The sequence below is a fragment of the Phasianus colchicus genome, chromosome 1 (assembly GCF_987193195.1).
Source record: "Phasianus colchicus chromosome 1, bPhaCol1.hap1.1, whole genome shotgun sequence".
NCBI lineage: Eukaryota > Metazoa > Chordata > Aves > Galliformes > Phasianidae > Phasianus > Phasianus colchicus.
In genome coordinates this window covers 181,489,759-181,504,676 of record NC_143436.1, presented here as the reverse complement: position 1 = coordinate 181,504,676, position 14,918 = coordinate 181,489,759, and the positions used below count along the sequence as shown (strand labels likewise).

The window sequence follows — 14,918 nt, the reverse complement described above, 5'->3', positions numbered from 1 at the left end:
GCTGAAACATGGGTTGTCTCTAGGGGTTGCTGGAGATACAGCTCGTGTATTAGACAAATACACGTCTAACAGAGAGATGACTCAACTGGGATCCATTGAAGGCAAGGACATACCCCCTCTGCCATTACTAAACAGTGAAGATACATGGTCAGGAAATCCAGAGAGCACTGTGGCTCTCCTGCTCAGCCTGGTGCTGTTCTGTGCAGTCTATTGAACTCTCTCTTCTTGAATTCTCCTAAATAGAAATTATCCTAAAAAATCTTAAAGCTCTCCTAGAAGAAAAGGTTTAAGGGAGAAAGGAGGGGGGAAAAAAAGGGGAATAATAAGCTGACATGTGAAAGCAACAGGTGCAGGGGCAGGAAGAAGGGGGATGTGTGAGTTTCACAGGACCAAAGCCATAAAATGCTGGGGAGCACCCAGCAGAACACCTTTGCCAATGCCTGCTGCCCCCTGCCTGTATCCCTGTGGCCGCTGACATCCCACAAGCAAAAGGCTTTCCTCCCTCCCCACGCTGTGATGCCTGCTCGGCTGGGTCAGGTGGCAGCTGGCAAGGACGTGGTCCCGCACCTCCATGTGGGGTCAGGGCAGGAGGCCTGTGTGTAAACGTTCTGTTTATTTACCCTCCTGCTTCCCAGGGGAAAGTGCAGCCCAAGCTGCCAGCAGAGACACTGCACCCAGCTGCATCCCCAGGCACGTGGCAGGCACATGGCACGCAGGGGAGCTGACTTGGATGGGTTTTTTGTTTGGCCCATTGAAAGTTCTTCCCGTGTTTTTTGATGTTAAAAGCTTCGTATTCTGAAATACATACTCTGGGAAGGAGGTCACACAGCAGGTCACACGGGAAAGCATCCGGGTGGGTTTTGAATCCCTCCAGAGAAGGAGCCTCCACAGGCTCTCTGGGCAGGCTGTTCCAGTGCTCTGCCACCCTCACAGAAGTTCTTCCTCACATTTTATGGAATTTCCTATGTTGCAGTTTCTGCCCATTGTCCCCCGTTCTCTTGCTGGATGTTAATGAAGAGAGATTGGCCCCATTCATCCATTTGACTCCCACCTTATAGATATTCATAAGCATTGATAAGATCCCTCCTCAGGCTGACCAGCCCCCATTCTCTCATCCTTTCCTCCTAAGGGAGATGCTCCAGGCCCCAAACATCTTCGTTGCTGTCCACTGGATTCCCTCCAGATGTTCCTTGTCCATCTCCACCTGAGGAGCCCAGAACTGGGCACAGTATTCCAAATGTTGTACGGTTGTCTTTCTTGTATGGTGCTCACATACACTTTCAGGTGAAAATCTTCACTTCTTCCTGTCATCTGCCAGTCCCTGCACCACCTGAAGTACTGTGCTCAGTTTTGGGCACCTCAGTACAGAAAGGACATGGAGGTGCTGGAGCAGGTCCAAAGAAGGGCAACAAGGCTTGTGAAAGGCTTGGAGAATATGGCCTGTGAGGACAGACTGAAGGAACTGGGGCTGTTTAGTCTGGGGAAAAGGAGGCTGAGGGAAAATCTTATTGCTCTCTTCCAATATCTGAAAGGTGCTTACAGAGAGAGCGGGGCTGGTCTCTTCTCACTGGTGATGGGTGACAGGATGAGGGGAAATGGCCTCAAGTTGTGCCAGGGTAAGTTTAGGTTGGATATCAGGAAACACTTCTTTACAGAAAGGGCTGTTAGCACTGCAATAGGCTGCCCAGGGAGGTGGTTGAGTCACCATCCCTGGATGTGTTTAAAAACCATTTGGATGTGGTGCTCAGGGACGTGATTTAGCACTGTGTTGTTGAGGGTAGTATGGTTAGGCTGTGGTTGGACTCGATGATCTTTGCGGTCTTTTCCGACCTGAGCAGTTCTGTGATTCGATGACCCCGTGCCTCCATGCGGTTCGCAGGACCCGGCGCTCTCCCCGCCGAGGCTCCCGCTGCCAGCGAAGCAACGCAGCAAACACCTGCGGCCTGTGCTCGTCCCAGCCGGCTCTCACCTCTTGTCCGGAGGCTTTCGGACACCTAGAAATTAAGAAATGCCCACCAGAGCGCTACGAGGGGCGGTACGAACGGCCCCAGCGCGACGCAACTCCCGGCGCCCCGCACGGCCCGGCCGCGGAACGAGGGCAGGGCAGGGAGGCGGCGTGTGACAGCGCGGGTCGGCTTCGAGCTCAGCCAATAGCAGGGCAGGAATTAGTCCCGCCTTCAGCCCTTCCACCAATGGGAAGCGGGGAGGGGACAGCGCGCGGCCGCCTATAGGCTGTTTGAGGGGCGGCGGTGAAGGTGACGGCGGGCGGCAGGATGGCGGCGGTGGCGATGCTGGGTCGGGGGCGCGCGGCGGCCGGGCCGCTGAGGGTGAGGCGGGGCGGGCGGCGCTGAAACGCGGGGATCCTTCCTCCTTCCTTCCTTCCTTTCGCACGGCCGGCACGGCGCGGGGATGCGGCGGCCCGGCCAAGGTCACGGTGCCAGCGGGCTCCGGCACGGGGTGGGGCGGCGGCAGCGCCGCGTGTGCGCTCGGAGCTGGTCGGGCAGGGAGAGGGGCGGGCTGCGCTGCGCTGCGCTGCGCTGCGCTGCGCTGCGCTGCGCTGTGCTGACCGCCGGCCGGCCGTCATCTCTGTCCGTGCGGCGGTCAGCGCTGTCAGCCGAGCTGCTGGGCAAACGGCCTTGTCTTTATTTCTCTTCGCGGCGTTGGCTTCGTTGCTGTGAAACTCTGAGGGTGTGTTTATTTTTCAGGCTCTGAAGTATGCGAGCCGCGGCTACGCGTCGCAGCGCACGTTGAATGTAAGTGTGGCGTTCCGTGGAGCTGCAGCTCACTGCTGAGTCTGCTTCCTAAGGGTTTGTCTGCCTTCTGCTGCAGCTGGAGGTATTTGCTGGCTCTTCTCAATAGCTGTCCGGCCCAGTCCGGCAGGGGCAGACAGATCTAAAACACACATCTTTCTGCTGCCAGGCCCTGTGCTGCTCTGACAGGGTTGGTAGGTAGACGTACTGATGTGACATTTAAGCCAGGAGGCAAAATAATAGTAAATCTGTTTTGAGACACTGCCAGGTGTGAAGTCAAATGTCACAGCAGGGCTTAAACTGCAGCTTACACATCTGTAATCTGGTGGTGTTCTGGCAAAGCCTGGTAGGATGCGTGGTCTTTCAAGGCCTGAGCTGTTAACTCATTAAGTTTAGAGTAAATGTTCATTAAATTGTGGTGACAGTATCTTCTGTGATGTACAGACCGTGTCAGTACAACAGTATTTAACTCCCTGCATTTGGTACGATGCCTTTATACATCAGTGCAGTTGAGTTAAAGACTTGGCCAAAGGGAGATTTCTCAGGCCAGGTCACGTAGAGCATGTTTCTCAGGATGATTTCCAGATAACTTCTCTCTAAGGAGTCTTTACAACCTCTGAGCAACCTGTGAGAGGGCAGAAGCGCTTCGTAGTGTTCAGTGGGAACCTTCTGTATTCCAGTTTGTGCCTACTGCCTCTTGTTCTGGCACTGAGCATCACTGAAAAGAGCCTGGCTCTGTCCTCTTTGTACCCTCCCTTCAGATACTTGTACTTGTTGAGATACCCCTGAGCTTCCAGACTGAGCAGTGCTGGATATTTCAGTCCCTTAACCACTTTTGTGGCCCTTCACCAGTCTATTTCCGTGTCTCTCATGCTGAGGGACCGAGAACTGAACCCAGCATTTCTCGTGTGGCCTCATCAGTGCCAAGCAGAGGCTACTTACTGATCTCCAGTTGGACTTTGTGCCACTGGTCACCACTTTCTGCTCCCAGCCTTTTAGCCTTTATGGACCCAAGTGCCTGCTCATCACCAGCTTCTCTGGGGACCTTAAGGGGGATGGTGTCAAACACCTCACTGAAGTTCAATATCTACTGTTCCCACCACATCCATCAGGCTCGTGATTTCATCACAAAGGTTTATCAAGTTGGTTAAGCATGATTTCTCCTTGGTGAATCTATGCTGATAATTTTTTTGTTGTTGTTTATGAGTCTGGAAATGTTTTCCAGATTGAGCTGTGCCATCACCTTCCCGGGTATCAGGCCAAGGTTGGCTGACCTGTAGTTCCCTGCAGCATCCTTGAGGATGGGAGTGCTACCTGCTTTCCTCCTGTTCTTAGGCATCTCTCCCAATTATTGTGACCATTCAAAGATCTTTGAGAGTGACCGGCTTCCTCAGCACTTGTGGGTGTGTCTCATCAGGGCGTATGAGTTTAGGGGTGTCCTGGTTCCCTGACCAGATTAATTTCCACCAAAGGTGCATCTTCCTTGCTGCAGCTTTTTAGCCCGGCCTCTAGGAGCTGGGATTCCCAAAGGGCAGCCTTGTTGGTGAAGGCTGATGTGAAGGAGGCATTCAGTAGCTCAGCCTTTCCCAGCTTGGGCCCCTCTTCCCTCCAGGTCCTGGGATTCCTTCAGGCATCACCCATCCCAAAGCAGAGCTCCATGCATTCCAACTGTTCCCTCATATAAAGAGCAGCTCCACCTCATCTGCCCAGCCTGTCCTTCCTAGGGAGCCTGTATCAGTGCAGTCCTCAGGGCCATCCCATCACACTCTGTCATCCCAACAAGGTCATAGCCCTGCAATGGTGCACAGCTCCCGAATTCCTTGTCTTTGTTCTTCATGCTGCGTGCACCGATGAAGTAGTTTTGGTGCTCTGTGCTGCTTACTGAATAAAAGGGGAGCTGTGACATGAATGAAAGAGTAGAAGGATAAACCTTGGGGTATGTGTGCATGTGTAAAGATACTGCAACTTTTACTCCATGCTTGTTCTCTTAGGAAGTGGTGATAGCAAGCGCTGCAAGGACACCCATTGGATCTTTCCAAGGCTCTCTTTCATCGTTGCCAGCTACTAAACTGGGTTCCATTGCAATTAAAGGAGCAATTGACAGAGCAGGTACGTGTAAATATGTTTGCATAAGAAAACCTCATACAGCTCTGAACGATATCATTCTGTGTCTTTTGGTTTGAAGTTGCTTGGTAAAACAGACTTTTCTGTTGGTGTTCCTCCCCCTCCCCCATAGCACTTTTAAGGCATTAATCTGTAAATGGTATTTAAATAAACCTGGCTGTTGGACTCTGATTCTGCCCGTAAATGCTGCTTCTAAGAGCAGACTGTTACTTAGGAGTATCTGTGGTGTTCCCAATTGCACAGAACGTGCTGATTGCTTGTCTGGGGTGTAGTTTTATGACACACCTAAGCTGATAGGAAAGCTGCTTGTTGCTGAAACCAAGGGTCCTTCTTTTCCCTGCCCATTTTTACACGGTATTCCTCTGACACCCTTGTGAGCCTGTCCATAGCTTTAAGTCAGCCAAAAAGTCATTTTGGAGGAGAGGAGGGTTAATTTTCTTTGGCTTCTTGAAACAGCATATTACAGTAAGTTGAACACCAGGACTGTTGCATGGGTAGCAGAGGGAGAGAGAGCACACCTCTCATGTCTTGGGGCATCTGGCTGCTCTCTGCGTTAAACAAACAGAGCTGTTTCTTCGGACATTGTTGTAACAGGTAGAAAGCCCTGTGCATTTAACCATCCACAGCAGCTTTGTTGATTGGGTGACTGGTGAGACTTGGAAGTGTTTGCTTTAGTTACCTTGTTCTGAGAGTTGGTGATGGAATTCTCATGTGAGGTCCCCAGTTCAGTGTGCCCTATGAATATGAGGATAGAGATCTGGAATGCTTTCAGCACACAGGTTGGATGTGACACGTTTTGTCTCTTTTCTATAGGAAACTTCAATGGGAAGGTTCATAACAGGTAATTGCGTCTTCTGTGCAAACAATCCACAATCAAACCACGTTTGTTTTCTAGGTATCCCTGCAGAAGAAGTGAAAGAAGTGTATATGGGTAATGTCTTGCAGGCTGGACAAGGACAAGCTCCAGCAAGACAGGCAGTCCTGGGTGCAGGTATGCATTGTGTCGATTCTGGGTTTAAAGGTGGTCTTTTCTTCACGTGGACAGCTGCTAATGCTACTGGAGGTGACTGAGCTGTGAGTTAGAGCAGGGAGGTGCCCAGCTTCCCCTCAGGACAGGCTGCACACTTGTTCCCATGCAGGCCAAAGGCTTGCTCTGTGTTGTAGTGGTGTAATGGGCTTTGTGGCGCGTGCTCAGCAATCACTTGCCATGTGCACAATGGATGTTATTTGTAGAACCTGGAGAGGCTGAAACCATGTCATACTAATGATAGATGTTCTAAATGATCTTCTTTGACCGATTCTTCACTTGCTTCCCATCTTACCACTTGAGTCTGTTGTCTGAAGGGTCGAAGCAACAGCAGTCTCCAAGGACAGTAACGAGGGGTGAGGGTGGATAAACTGCCTGAGCTGGACACTGGCTTAAGTAGAATTGATCCCATATGAAATATTGTTGAAACACCGATCTGATGTTCTCCCTTTAGATAACACAATTGTTTGTACAACTTACCTGACTTAGGTTTACCCATCTCCACTGATACTACAACTGTCAACAAGGTCTGCGCTTCAGGAATGAAATCGATCATGATGGCAGCCCAGAGCCTGATGTGTGGCAGCCAGGTATGTGGTGTCAGTGCTGCTCTATGGAAGGGACACACAGCTGACCTTGTGGATCCTGTCCTGTGATGGCTGTGGTCTTGGATTTGGGACTGTGTTTTGACTTGCAGTAATGAAGCTAATTAGTGAGGTTTATTAAGATTACGCAACCTTGATTTTTTTTTTTTTACAGTAATTTAAATATGTTTTGGTTTGAAGCAGACAAGAAAAGGCATTGTAGTGTGGGAATTGTCAGATTTATTTCAGAGCTGAGCAAATAAGGTGGATTTACTTTGTATGTAAGTCCTCTCTACCTCCTTTCCTGTAAATTTAGGGAATTTTTCAGGCTTTTTCATCTGAAAAAAATCCAGAGTTTTTTTCTAAACTTTGTGTTTGTTGGGAGAGATCTCATCTTGGCTTTCATATATTTGATCACTTAAATGAAGTACATTCACATGGTATAGCACTGTTGTTTCTAAGTATGTTAAAGATGTCTCAGGCTTTTCTGTTGCTCTCAAAGAGGCTGAAACTGTCTGTTGTTGCTCAATTCTGTTTTCATTCAAGAGCTGGATGGAGGAGAATTACTCATCTCTGTCCACTGTATTCTAAGATTGTCTGAAGTAAAGATATTGTCAGTTCAAGGTATATTTGTAGTTTACAAAATCAATGGCTCATCAGTGGGAATTGTACTTAATAATTATGTATCGTTTACCCAAGAGCAAGAGTAAAATATTTGATTTTCTCATCCCCCACATGAAAACACCAGTATTTTTCAGTTGGGCAACCACTTATTGCTTAGGCCTTGCTATGCAGAGAATGACACTTCACCCAGTGCCTGCTGAGCTCGGTGCAAGGCTTTTCACTGGACTTTGAATCAGGTCCAGCACTTCTATGCAAACAGCTCTGCTTGGATTTAGTAGCTGACATCTGCTGAGTCCATTGGAGCGGTCACGCTCTGGGTTATTTGCTGGGTGCTCTGAAGAGAAGTGGACTTTTCAGCTCAGCCCATGAGACACACAGTGCTGCCTGGCTCAGCACGTGCTGGTGCTGCTCAGTGTGCTCTCAGAGCTCCACACTGTGGCTCTTTTGGATGGGTTTTGTTCTTTCTTCCTGGCTGTGGGTTGGGAGGTGTTTGTGGTGTGAGTGGACGGCAGCTCCCAGAGCCTTGAGTACAGCATGCATAAACAGTTGCCTTAGCTCCAAGTCTTTTGCCTGATGGAGCTGAAATGCCAGAGACTCCTGTTCCTCCTGTCTATCGCTGCCATATCTCAGCTGCCTTTCCAGTCAGCTGCTTTCTAGTTTGTTTCCAGCCTCCTTAGTTTTGTTTTCTTTGTTACTACATGCTGCCATTTCTGGATTTACTTGATCTTTTCTGAACTAAGCCATTCTTTTTCCAAGCCTGAATTGAAAGACCTAGTTAATACTTTTTTCATGTAAAATATGTTTTGTGGATTTATTAACAGCAGTACTGAACTCTCCAAGAATAATGCTGCTGTACTTGCATTTTTCCTATGATTATTTGTATCTCAAATAAGTCATGCCATGAAGGACAGCTACTCTTACATCCCAATATGCAAAACGCTGAGCATGTTGTGGTTTACAGCCTGGGGACAGTAGGTGTGCTTACAGTCCTTGGAGCTTTGCTTTTTTGTTCGTTTGTTCTGCCTCAGCTTGAGAAGCAGATTTGTTTGTAAATGCCAGCAGTGATTCAGCCTAATTCAAGTCCAGTGGTCATTTCTTAACATCCCTCATAGAACTGCTGGTGCCTTCAGATGATAAACCCTCAGTGTAAGTCATCTCTTTACATGTGAGATGTAAGAATGTTGTGTGAAGCTTCAGGTAATTTTAAACCTCGGCCTTTCATTGGCTCTCTTAGATTCTGACTGCTGCTTGTGTGGAGCTGCTCATGAAGAACAAATGAGAAATTTAGAGAAAAATGGAGTGTTTAAAATAAAATTTGTGATGTGATCTTGGAAGCGCAAGAGGCTGACGTGGCTCTTGCAGCTTTCCAAGGTGATGCACCAGACAGAAGTCTGGCTGTTCTGTCTGGATTAGCTCTCTTCAGCTGTTGTCCCCACTGGTTGCTTTTAAAATGAATAAAGAAGCCTTTTATTCCTTTTTCTTCAAGAACCCTGGAAATAAGAAGTGTCCACTCAATATTTTCTTAGCATCAGTTCCTTGATGAAATCATGTGGAACACACAGCATTATTGATAACTTCAGCTTTTGTTTGAACAGGATATAATGGTTGCTGGTGGAATGGAGAGCATGTCCAATGTTCCCTATACAATGAGCAGAGGATCAACACCTTATGGAGGAGTTAATCTGGAAGATCTGATTGTAAAAGATGGACTTACAGATGTTTATAACCATATCCATATGGTAAATATGCAGGGCAGAGTTCTGAAGTACCAACCGTTGGCCTCACGCAGCTGGAAATGAGTAATGTACCCGTAATGGAGAGACTAGATGGAGGGCTGAAATGGAGTGGGAAATGTGTGTTCATTTTACTTTCTTATTGAAGTCTGAGTAGCTTAGAGCAGGGATTAAAAGAGACAAGGGGGTTTCTTCCACCTGCGGGTGGGTTTTGCTGTCTCAGTGGGTGGGAGCAGTCAGGTTGCACGATGCCTTTGGGGATGGCCACTTCTGCTTCTGCAGATTGGTGCTTATTTCCCCTCCCCCTATGTGTATATCCCATATCTTCTGTTAGAAGGTTTGAGTCAGCTGATATGCTTAGCTCATTGGCATGATACATTGGACAAAACAGTGCAAAGCGAGGGAGGGTTCAGAAAAATACTAACCTGGTATGGAGATAGTAAAGAGCAAGCATCAGGAGGGAGCAGTTTGAAAGGATAATGACTGTTTTCAGTGCTTCTGTGTGTGCTTTATTCTTTATCAGTAGAGTGCACTCTATCTGTACTGTTGGCTGAACACCACTCATGCATTTCAACTGAAATGGCTTTTGATTGAGAGGCTTTTTGGAATAGACAAGCTAAGAATGGCATAAGAACACCAGTAAGATGATGCAAACACACTGTTCTGTGTGTTCTGTGGTCTGTGGAGAAGTCAGCCTTTAGAACTTCTGCATGCAGTCTTTTAACTTGGAAGAACCCCTTGTGTGGAGTGTGCCTTCCTTGCAGCATCATGAGCTGCATTCAGAACACATGTGAAGTTAGTATTCCAAAGGCAGCAGTTTCCAGTTGGTCATGCCTGCAAATCAGAAACAAACACCAAATGTCAGTCACATTCAGTTCTGAAAATGCTGGTTTTTCAGTGACGTTTCTCGTTTGCATCTCCTGGAACACCAAATGGAACGTGTCTGTTTTTCTCCAAGGGCAACTGTGCTGAGAATACGGCAAAGAAGTTCACTATTTCACGAGAGGAGCAAGACACGTATGCCATAGGCTCTTACACCAAGAGCAAAGCAGCGTGGGATTCAGGAATTCTCAAAAAAGAAATCGTTCCTGTCACCGTTTCAAAAAAAGGTATTGTGGAAGGGTGTGATGAAATGAGCTGTGTTTGTTTCTCCTTTGAAAGCTGTGGCAGGGTCTGCGCTCAGTGCAGGTTATGCTGTTTAGACCTGCATATCTCAGGAATGTGCACACTCACGTGTTTATATGTATTTGTACCTCAGATGCAAAGAATTTATTGCTATGCAGACTTTTTGCTGAGCAGCAGTCAGTCGTCTGTATCTGCTTATCTATTTCTTTTCCTTTAATGTTACATGCTGTAACTCATTCAAGGGGATGACTGTACTAAATTCAGGTGGAACAGATCGATGATGTGTTTGAATCTCTCTGTGAATTACCTTAAAGATCTGTTCTTGGTCCCTTTCATTTGCCCATCGAGAAGTATAAATAATCTGCTGCAATTAATGACATCAAGGTGTTTAGGAGGAAGTTTTTCACACAGAGAGTGGTGACACACTGGAACAGGTTGCCCAAGGAGGCTGTGGATGCCTGTCATGGGCATAAACTGATCTAGTTAATTCCCATCCCTGGAGGCATTCAAGGCCAGGCTGGATGTGGCTCTGGGCAGCCTGGTCTGGTGGTTGGTGACCCTGCACATAGCAGGGGGTTGAAACTAGATGATCATTGTGGTCCCTTTCAACCCAGGCCATTCTATGATTCTATGAATTACTCATGCATGTCAAAAATGAATGAAAATGAAAGGAAGTTTAAATTTTTTATTGAAATAAGTTGTTTTAAGCTAGAGAACATTTAATCCATGTACTATGTTATGATATTTGAGAAAGGACTGCACACATAAAACTAAACCAAATCTGAATTTCAGGAAAGCCAGACACAGAAGTGACAGAAGATGAGGAATACAAGCGGGTTGATTTTAGTAAAGTTCCAAAGCTGAAAGCTGTTTTCCAGAAAGAAAATGGTAAATATTGTTAAATCAAGCGCTTGTTTTTTTACTAAGTGCAAGAATGCTCTATTGGAGTGAACAGTGCTGTTCACAAGAGCTTGAATACACAGCAGTAATCTATGACCTTTTCAATGCCTGCTAAAGAAAGATCCTACCAAGAAGTCCAAGCTTGGTGTCACAGCAGCACAAACTGGCTTAGAACGAGAAGAACCTGCACACCAGTGAAAACCTTTGTTTTGTGCATTTACACTAAAGACTGAAACAGCTGGCCTCGGGCACCACAGCTATCAGCTCCTGGTGTGCCTGCACATCGTGTCCTGTTGCCTCTCTGCACCTGTAGCTGCTCATGAAGGAATCTGGCCACAGCAAAGCTGGCATTACAGCACACACATGTTTGTGCTGGAGTTCTGTGTTAATGCTGACAGTGCTGCTGGTGCAGAAGGCATGGTCTGAACTGCTGTTCACATGTAGCTTTTGAATACATGTGATGAATCGGTTTGATTAAACAAGTATTTAAAAAAAAACAAATGAAAACAACAGTTGGTTCTCTCAGTGCAACAGCTGTTATGCTGAGACCTTGTAAGGCTGAAGGGCCTGCAGGATCTACCTGAGCTATCTCATCTCCCCCTCTGTTGCAACACGTTACTTTTTCTAGGAACAGTCACAGCTGCCAATGCCAGTACTCTGAATGATGGAGCAGCTGCTTTGGTTCTGATGACAACAGAGGCAGCCAAGAGACTGAAAGTTAAACCACTGGCACGGATAGTTGGTAAGGTTTTTCCTTTCTCATCTTTGAATAGAGAAGTGGAAAATATTCTGATGGTGCAATCTGACTGGCAGTCCTGTTAGTCCTGTTATCCTTCATGCACGGAGCAGAGGACGCGTGGCTGTAGGTGTTACGACTGCATCTCCTCAGTATGGGCTTGGAAATGTCAAGTGTCATAGCAGCAGGCTTTTGATCATAGAGTTTTCTATGTGGAATAATTCTAAACATCTGAAAAGACTGTGATGTTGTGCACTTAAGGCACTGAGTTTTATGTATATGGTCTTCAGCAACCATTACACTCAGAATTTTTCTCTCTTACCTGGGTTTCTGCTTGCATAAATGAAAATAATGTAAGGTAAAAACAAGCTTTTATGATTTTTTTTTTAAATGTTTTTTTAATGTTTTTTTTTTTTTTTTAATGTTTGCACAGCTTTTGCAGATGCTGCTGTTGATCCTATTGACTTTCCCATTGCACCTGCACACGCTGTTCCCAAGGTAGGAATAAAACAGCTTCTTTTTTGGAAGACAACAAACTTCCTCAGCACTGCACCATCCCTCAGTGTACCTTTCTCTAGCACTGAAATTAAATAGGTTTTGCAGAGGATTAAGGCTGGAGTGCAGATTTTAGAGAAACAGACTTCATACGTATTCTGACAGCATCTTGTTTTGCACTGCTCTCACCAACTTCTAGCCTTGTTTTCACTTTTAAAGTTTTCAAGCAATTATGACTACAAGGCAAAATAAATGTGATTATACAGACTACCCCAGAGAAGAACTAAATGCAACTGTATGCAGTACTGTATCAGTGTGCAGTGTGTGGCGATGATGTGTACTTAGTAGAAGTATGATAAAAATGTATTCTTGGGATAGACTAATCTCCATTTCTGCTTTGGTGAGAACTCAAGTTTGTGCTTTAGAACCTCAGTTTTGCTTTTTCCCCATCTGACAAAGTGCTTCTGAAAAGTGAGCTCTGATCTCTTGCTTGGCATACAGCACAGGGACTTGTTGTCTGCAGTTTGACTTCACACCGGTCTTAATTATTTCTATAAAATACTTTAGCTTCCTAGCTTTTTCACAGCAATAATCATTTTTATTACTGTTTCTAGATTCTAAGTGAGACAGGCCTGAAAAAAGAAGACATTGCAATGTGGGAAATCAATGAAGCCTTCAGTGTTGTGGTGCTGGCCAATATTAAAATGCTGGGTATTGATCCACAAAAAGTAAATATCAATGGCGGTGCTGTCTCTCTTGGGCATCCAATAGGGTATGTAAACAAGCATTCTTTTTTGGCTACACAGAGGCACTTTTTTCTACATGCTGCTAATGTATTTGATTCTGTCTTCAAATTTAGTGCAAGTAGGAAGGCTAGTTGAAATTCAGTATCAGGTACGTGCTGACTGAATTCAGGTGTTACATTTCAGGGTACCTTGAAAACAGCATCATCCCATTTTTCTTATCACAGGTAGTTATCACCTACTGTTATGGAAAGCTTGCTTGGTGCCACAAATTAAAATAAATCACTAATATCACTGAATAAGCAGTGATAATTAATCAACTAGTTAAACTAGTAAAACTTACAGGTAAACTTAATGAAAATAGCATAAGATATGGTGTAAAGATTCTTCTATCAGCAAAGTCAAATTCCAGGTGTTGTCAAAGCACTCCCAGCAGATTTAAAACACTGTGGTCACCTAATGCAGCAGATGGGGGTGGTCTGGGGGATGTTTGCTCTGAAGTTCTTTCCTCAGGTTATGGAAGTGACATTTCCTGCTGTGTTCCCCACCAGCTGCAATGTGCTGTGGCTTAAGTACATCCCAGTAATCCTCCTTAAGGGCATGCTGCAATGTCCAGGAGGACAAATCCCCTTCCAATCTACTAAATAGAGATGAGAAGTAACTGCATTATACATGAAGAACCAGTAGGAGTACTTCATGATGCAGAAGTTTGCTGGCAAAGCTGTAGTCAAGCCATAATCCCTCAACATGTGCTGTTATCTCCTTCATGATATCAGCTCTGATAAAGAAATATGACCTTTGTCTCTAAAAAGGAGATTTCTACAGTATCATGACAGAATTTAAATGTCTGATTTTGCAGGAGCTGGATCAGTGCACCATATTACATTACAGCAAGTTGTAGCCAGAGAAGAAACTGAAAGGAATAATTAGCATTGATTTGATTTTTAATAGCAGATTTAAATTGATTACCTGCTTTGAAAGAGCTCTGATAATTGATATTCTGTCGCACACAGAGTACTTAGAGGTGATTTCTTTTACCAAAAAACAGCAGTGGCTGTGCACACATGAAATCTCTCCTTTTAAGTACTGTATGTGGAAAAAAGGAACCTGTGTTGTTTCTAAATGTAGAAGAAAGGGGTTGTTTGATCTTCCGTTGGTTCTATGCTCTTGTTTTTGTTTGCTTCCAGGGAATCAGTGCTGTATTCTGCCAGCAATCTTGTTGCAATCAGAATCTTCTTCAAACTAAGATTTAAATGTTTTTTCCTTTTATCTAGAATGTCTGGAGCAAGAATTGTCGTTCACATGGTCCATGCACTGAAACAAGGGCAGTATGGTCTTGCAGGAATTTGCAATGGAGGAGGAGGTGCTTCTGCAATATTGATAGAGAAGCTGTAGGCCCGAACAGATGCTGGAGAAAAAAAAGCCTTAAAAAATCTGTGATCAAAGTGATGAGCAGCACCTGTTACCTCTTGTCAGTAAGTGGGTGAATTTCTCAGCAGCTATTCTAAAATTTCCAAAAACATCATTGATTATTGATACAGACAACGGGGCTTTTATACCTTCGACTCAACACAAGTTTTTATACAGTACAAGCAAGAAATGTGAAATCACAATAATGTACCAAGAGCTGACAATAAAGAATGTTGATGTTAACTGTGGCTCCTTTCACTTGTGGTTTCTCAAGTGCCACCGAATTCTCTAAGTCACACTGCTTCCTGTAGGGCTCTTATGACCTGACAGCATAAAGTAGGCTGGGAGCCAGGGTGGTGTGACTTACTTAGAACTGCAGGTACTGACAGAGCACAGCTAAGGGTGGCCTAACATCAAAATGCTGCTTCTCCTGTTTTGCTCACGTGACCACCTGTGGTGTATTTCTGTCACTACTCAGAACAGAGGCAGGTTCAGGCCTACACTTGTGCAAACTTGTGCTTTTCCCTCCTTCACTAACCCTGCCCTGTGACTGGCTGTACTCAGGAGCTCACAGTTATGCCTTCAGGGAAACTGAGTTAAGCATTTATTTTGCAAATATGGGGAAATAGGAAAATACTTTCCTGCAGAGTGAATCTTGTTCAGGACT

The 14,918-nt window shown here is 45.6% G+C and overlaps 1 protein-coding gene across 1 annotated transcript; it reads left to right on the top strand.

Annotated features, from left to right (window-relative positions):
- Positions 1-2,190: 2,190 nt before the first annotated feature.
- On the top strand, positions 2,191-14,494 carry ACAT1 (acetyl-CoA acetyltransferase 1). The gene is made up of 12 exons (XM_031606196.2): positions 2,191-2,327; positions 2,706-2,753; positions 4,742-4,859; positions 5,770-5,865; positions 6,391-6,491; positions 8,705-8,848; positions 9,801-9,951; positions 10,760-10,855; positions 11,496-11,609; positions 12,037-12,101; positions 12,713-12,870; positions 14,116-14,494. The coding sequence occupies exons 1-12, from the start codon at positions 2,274-2,276 to the stop codon at positions 14,234-14,236; spliced, it is 1,266 nt and encodes a 421-aa protein (XP_031462056.1). The 5' UTR covers positions 2,191-2,273; the 3' UTR covers positions 14,237-14,494.
- The last annotated feature ends 424 nt before the right edge of the window (positions 14,495-14,918 follow it).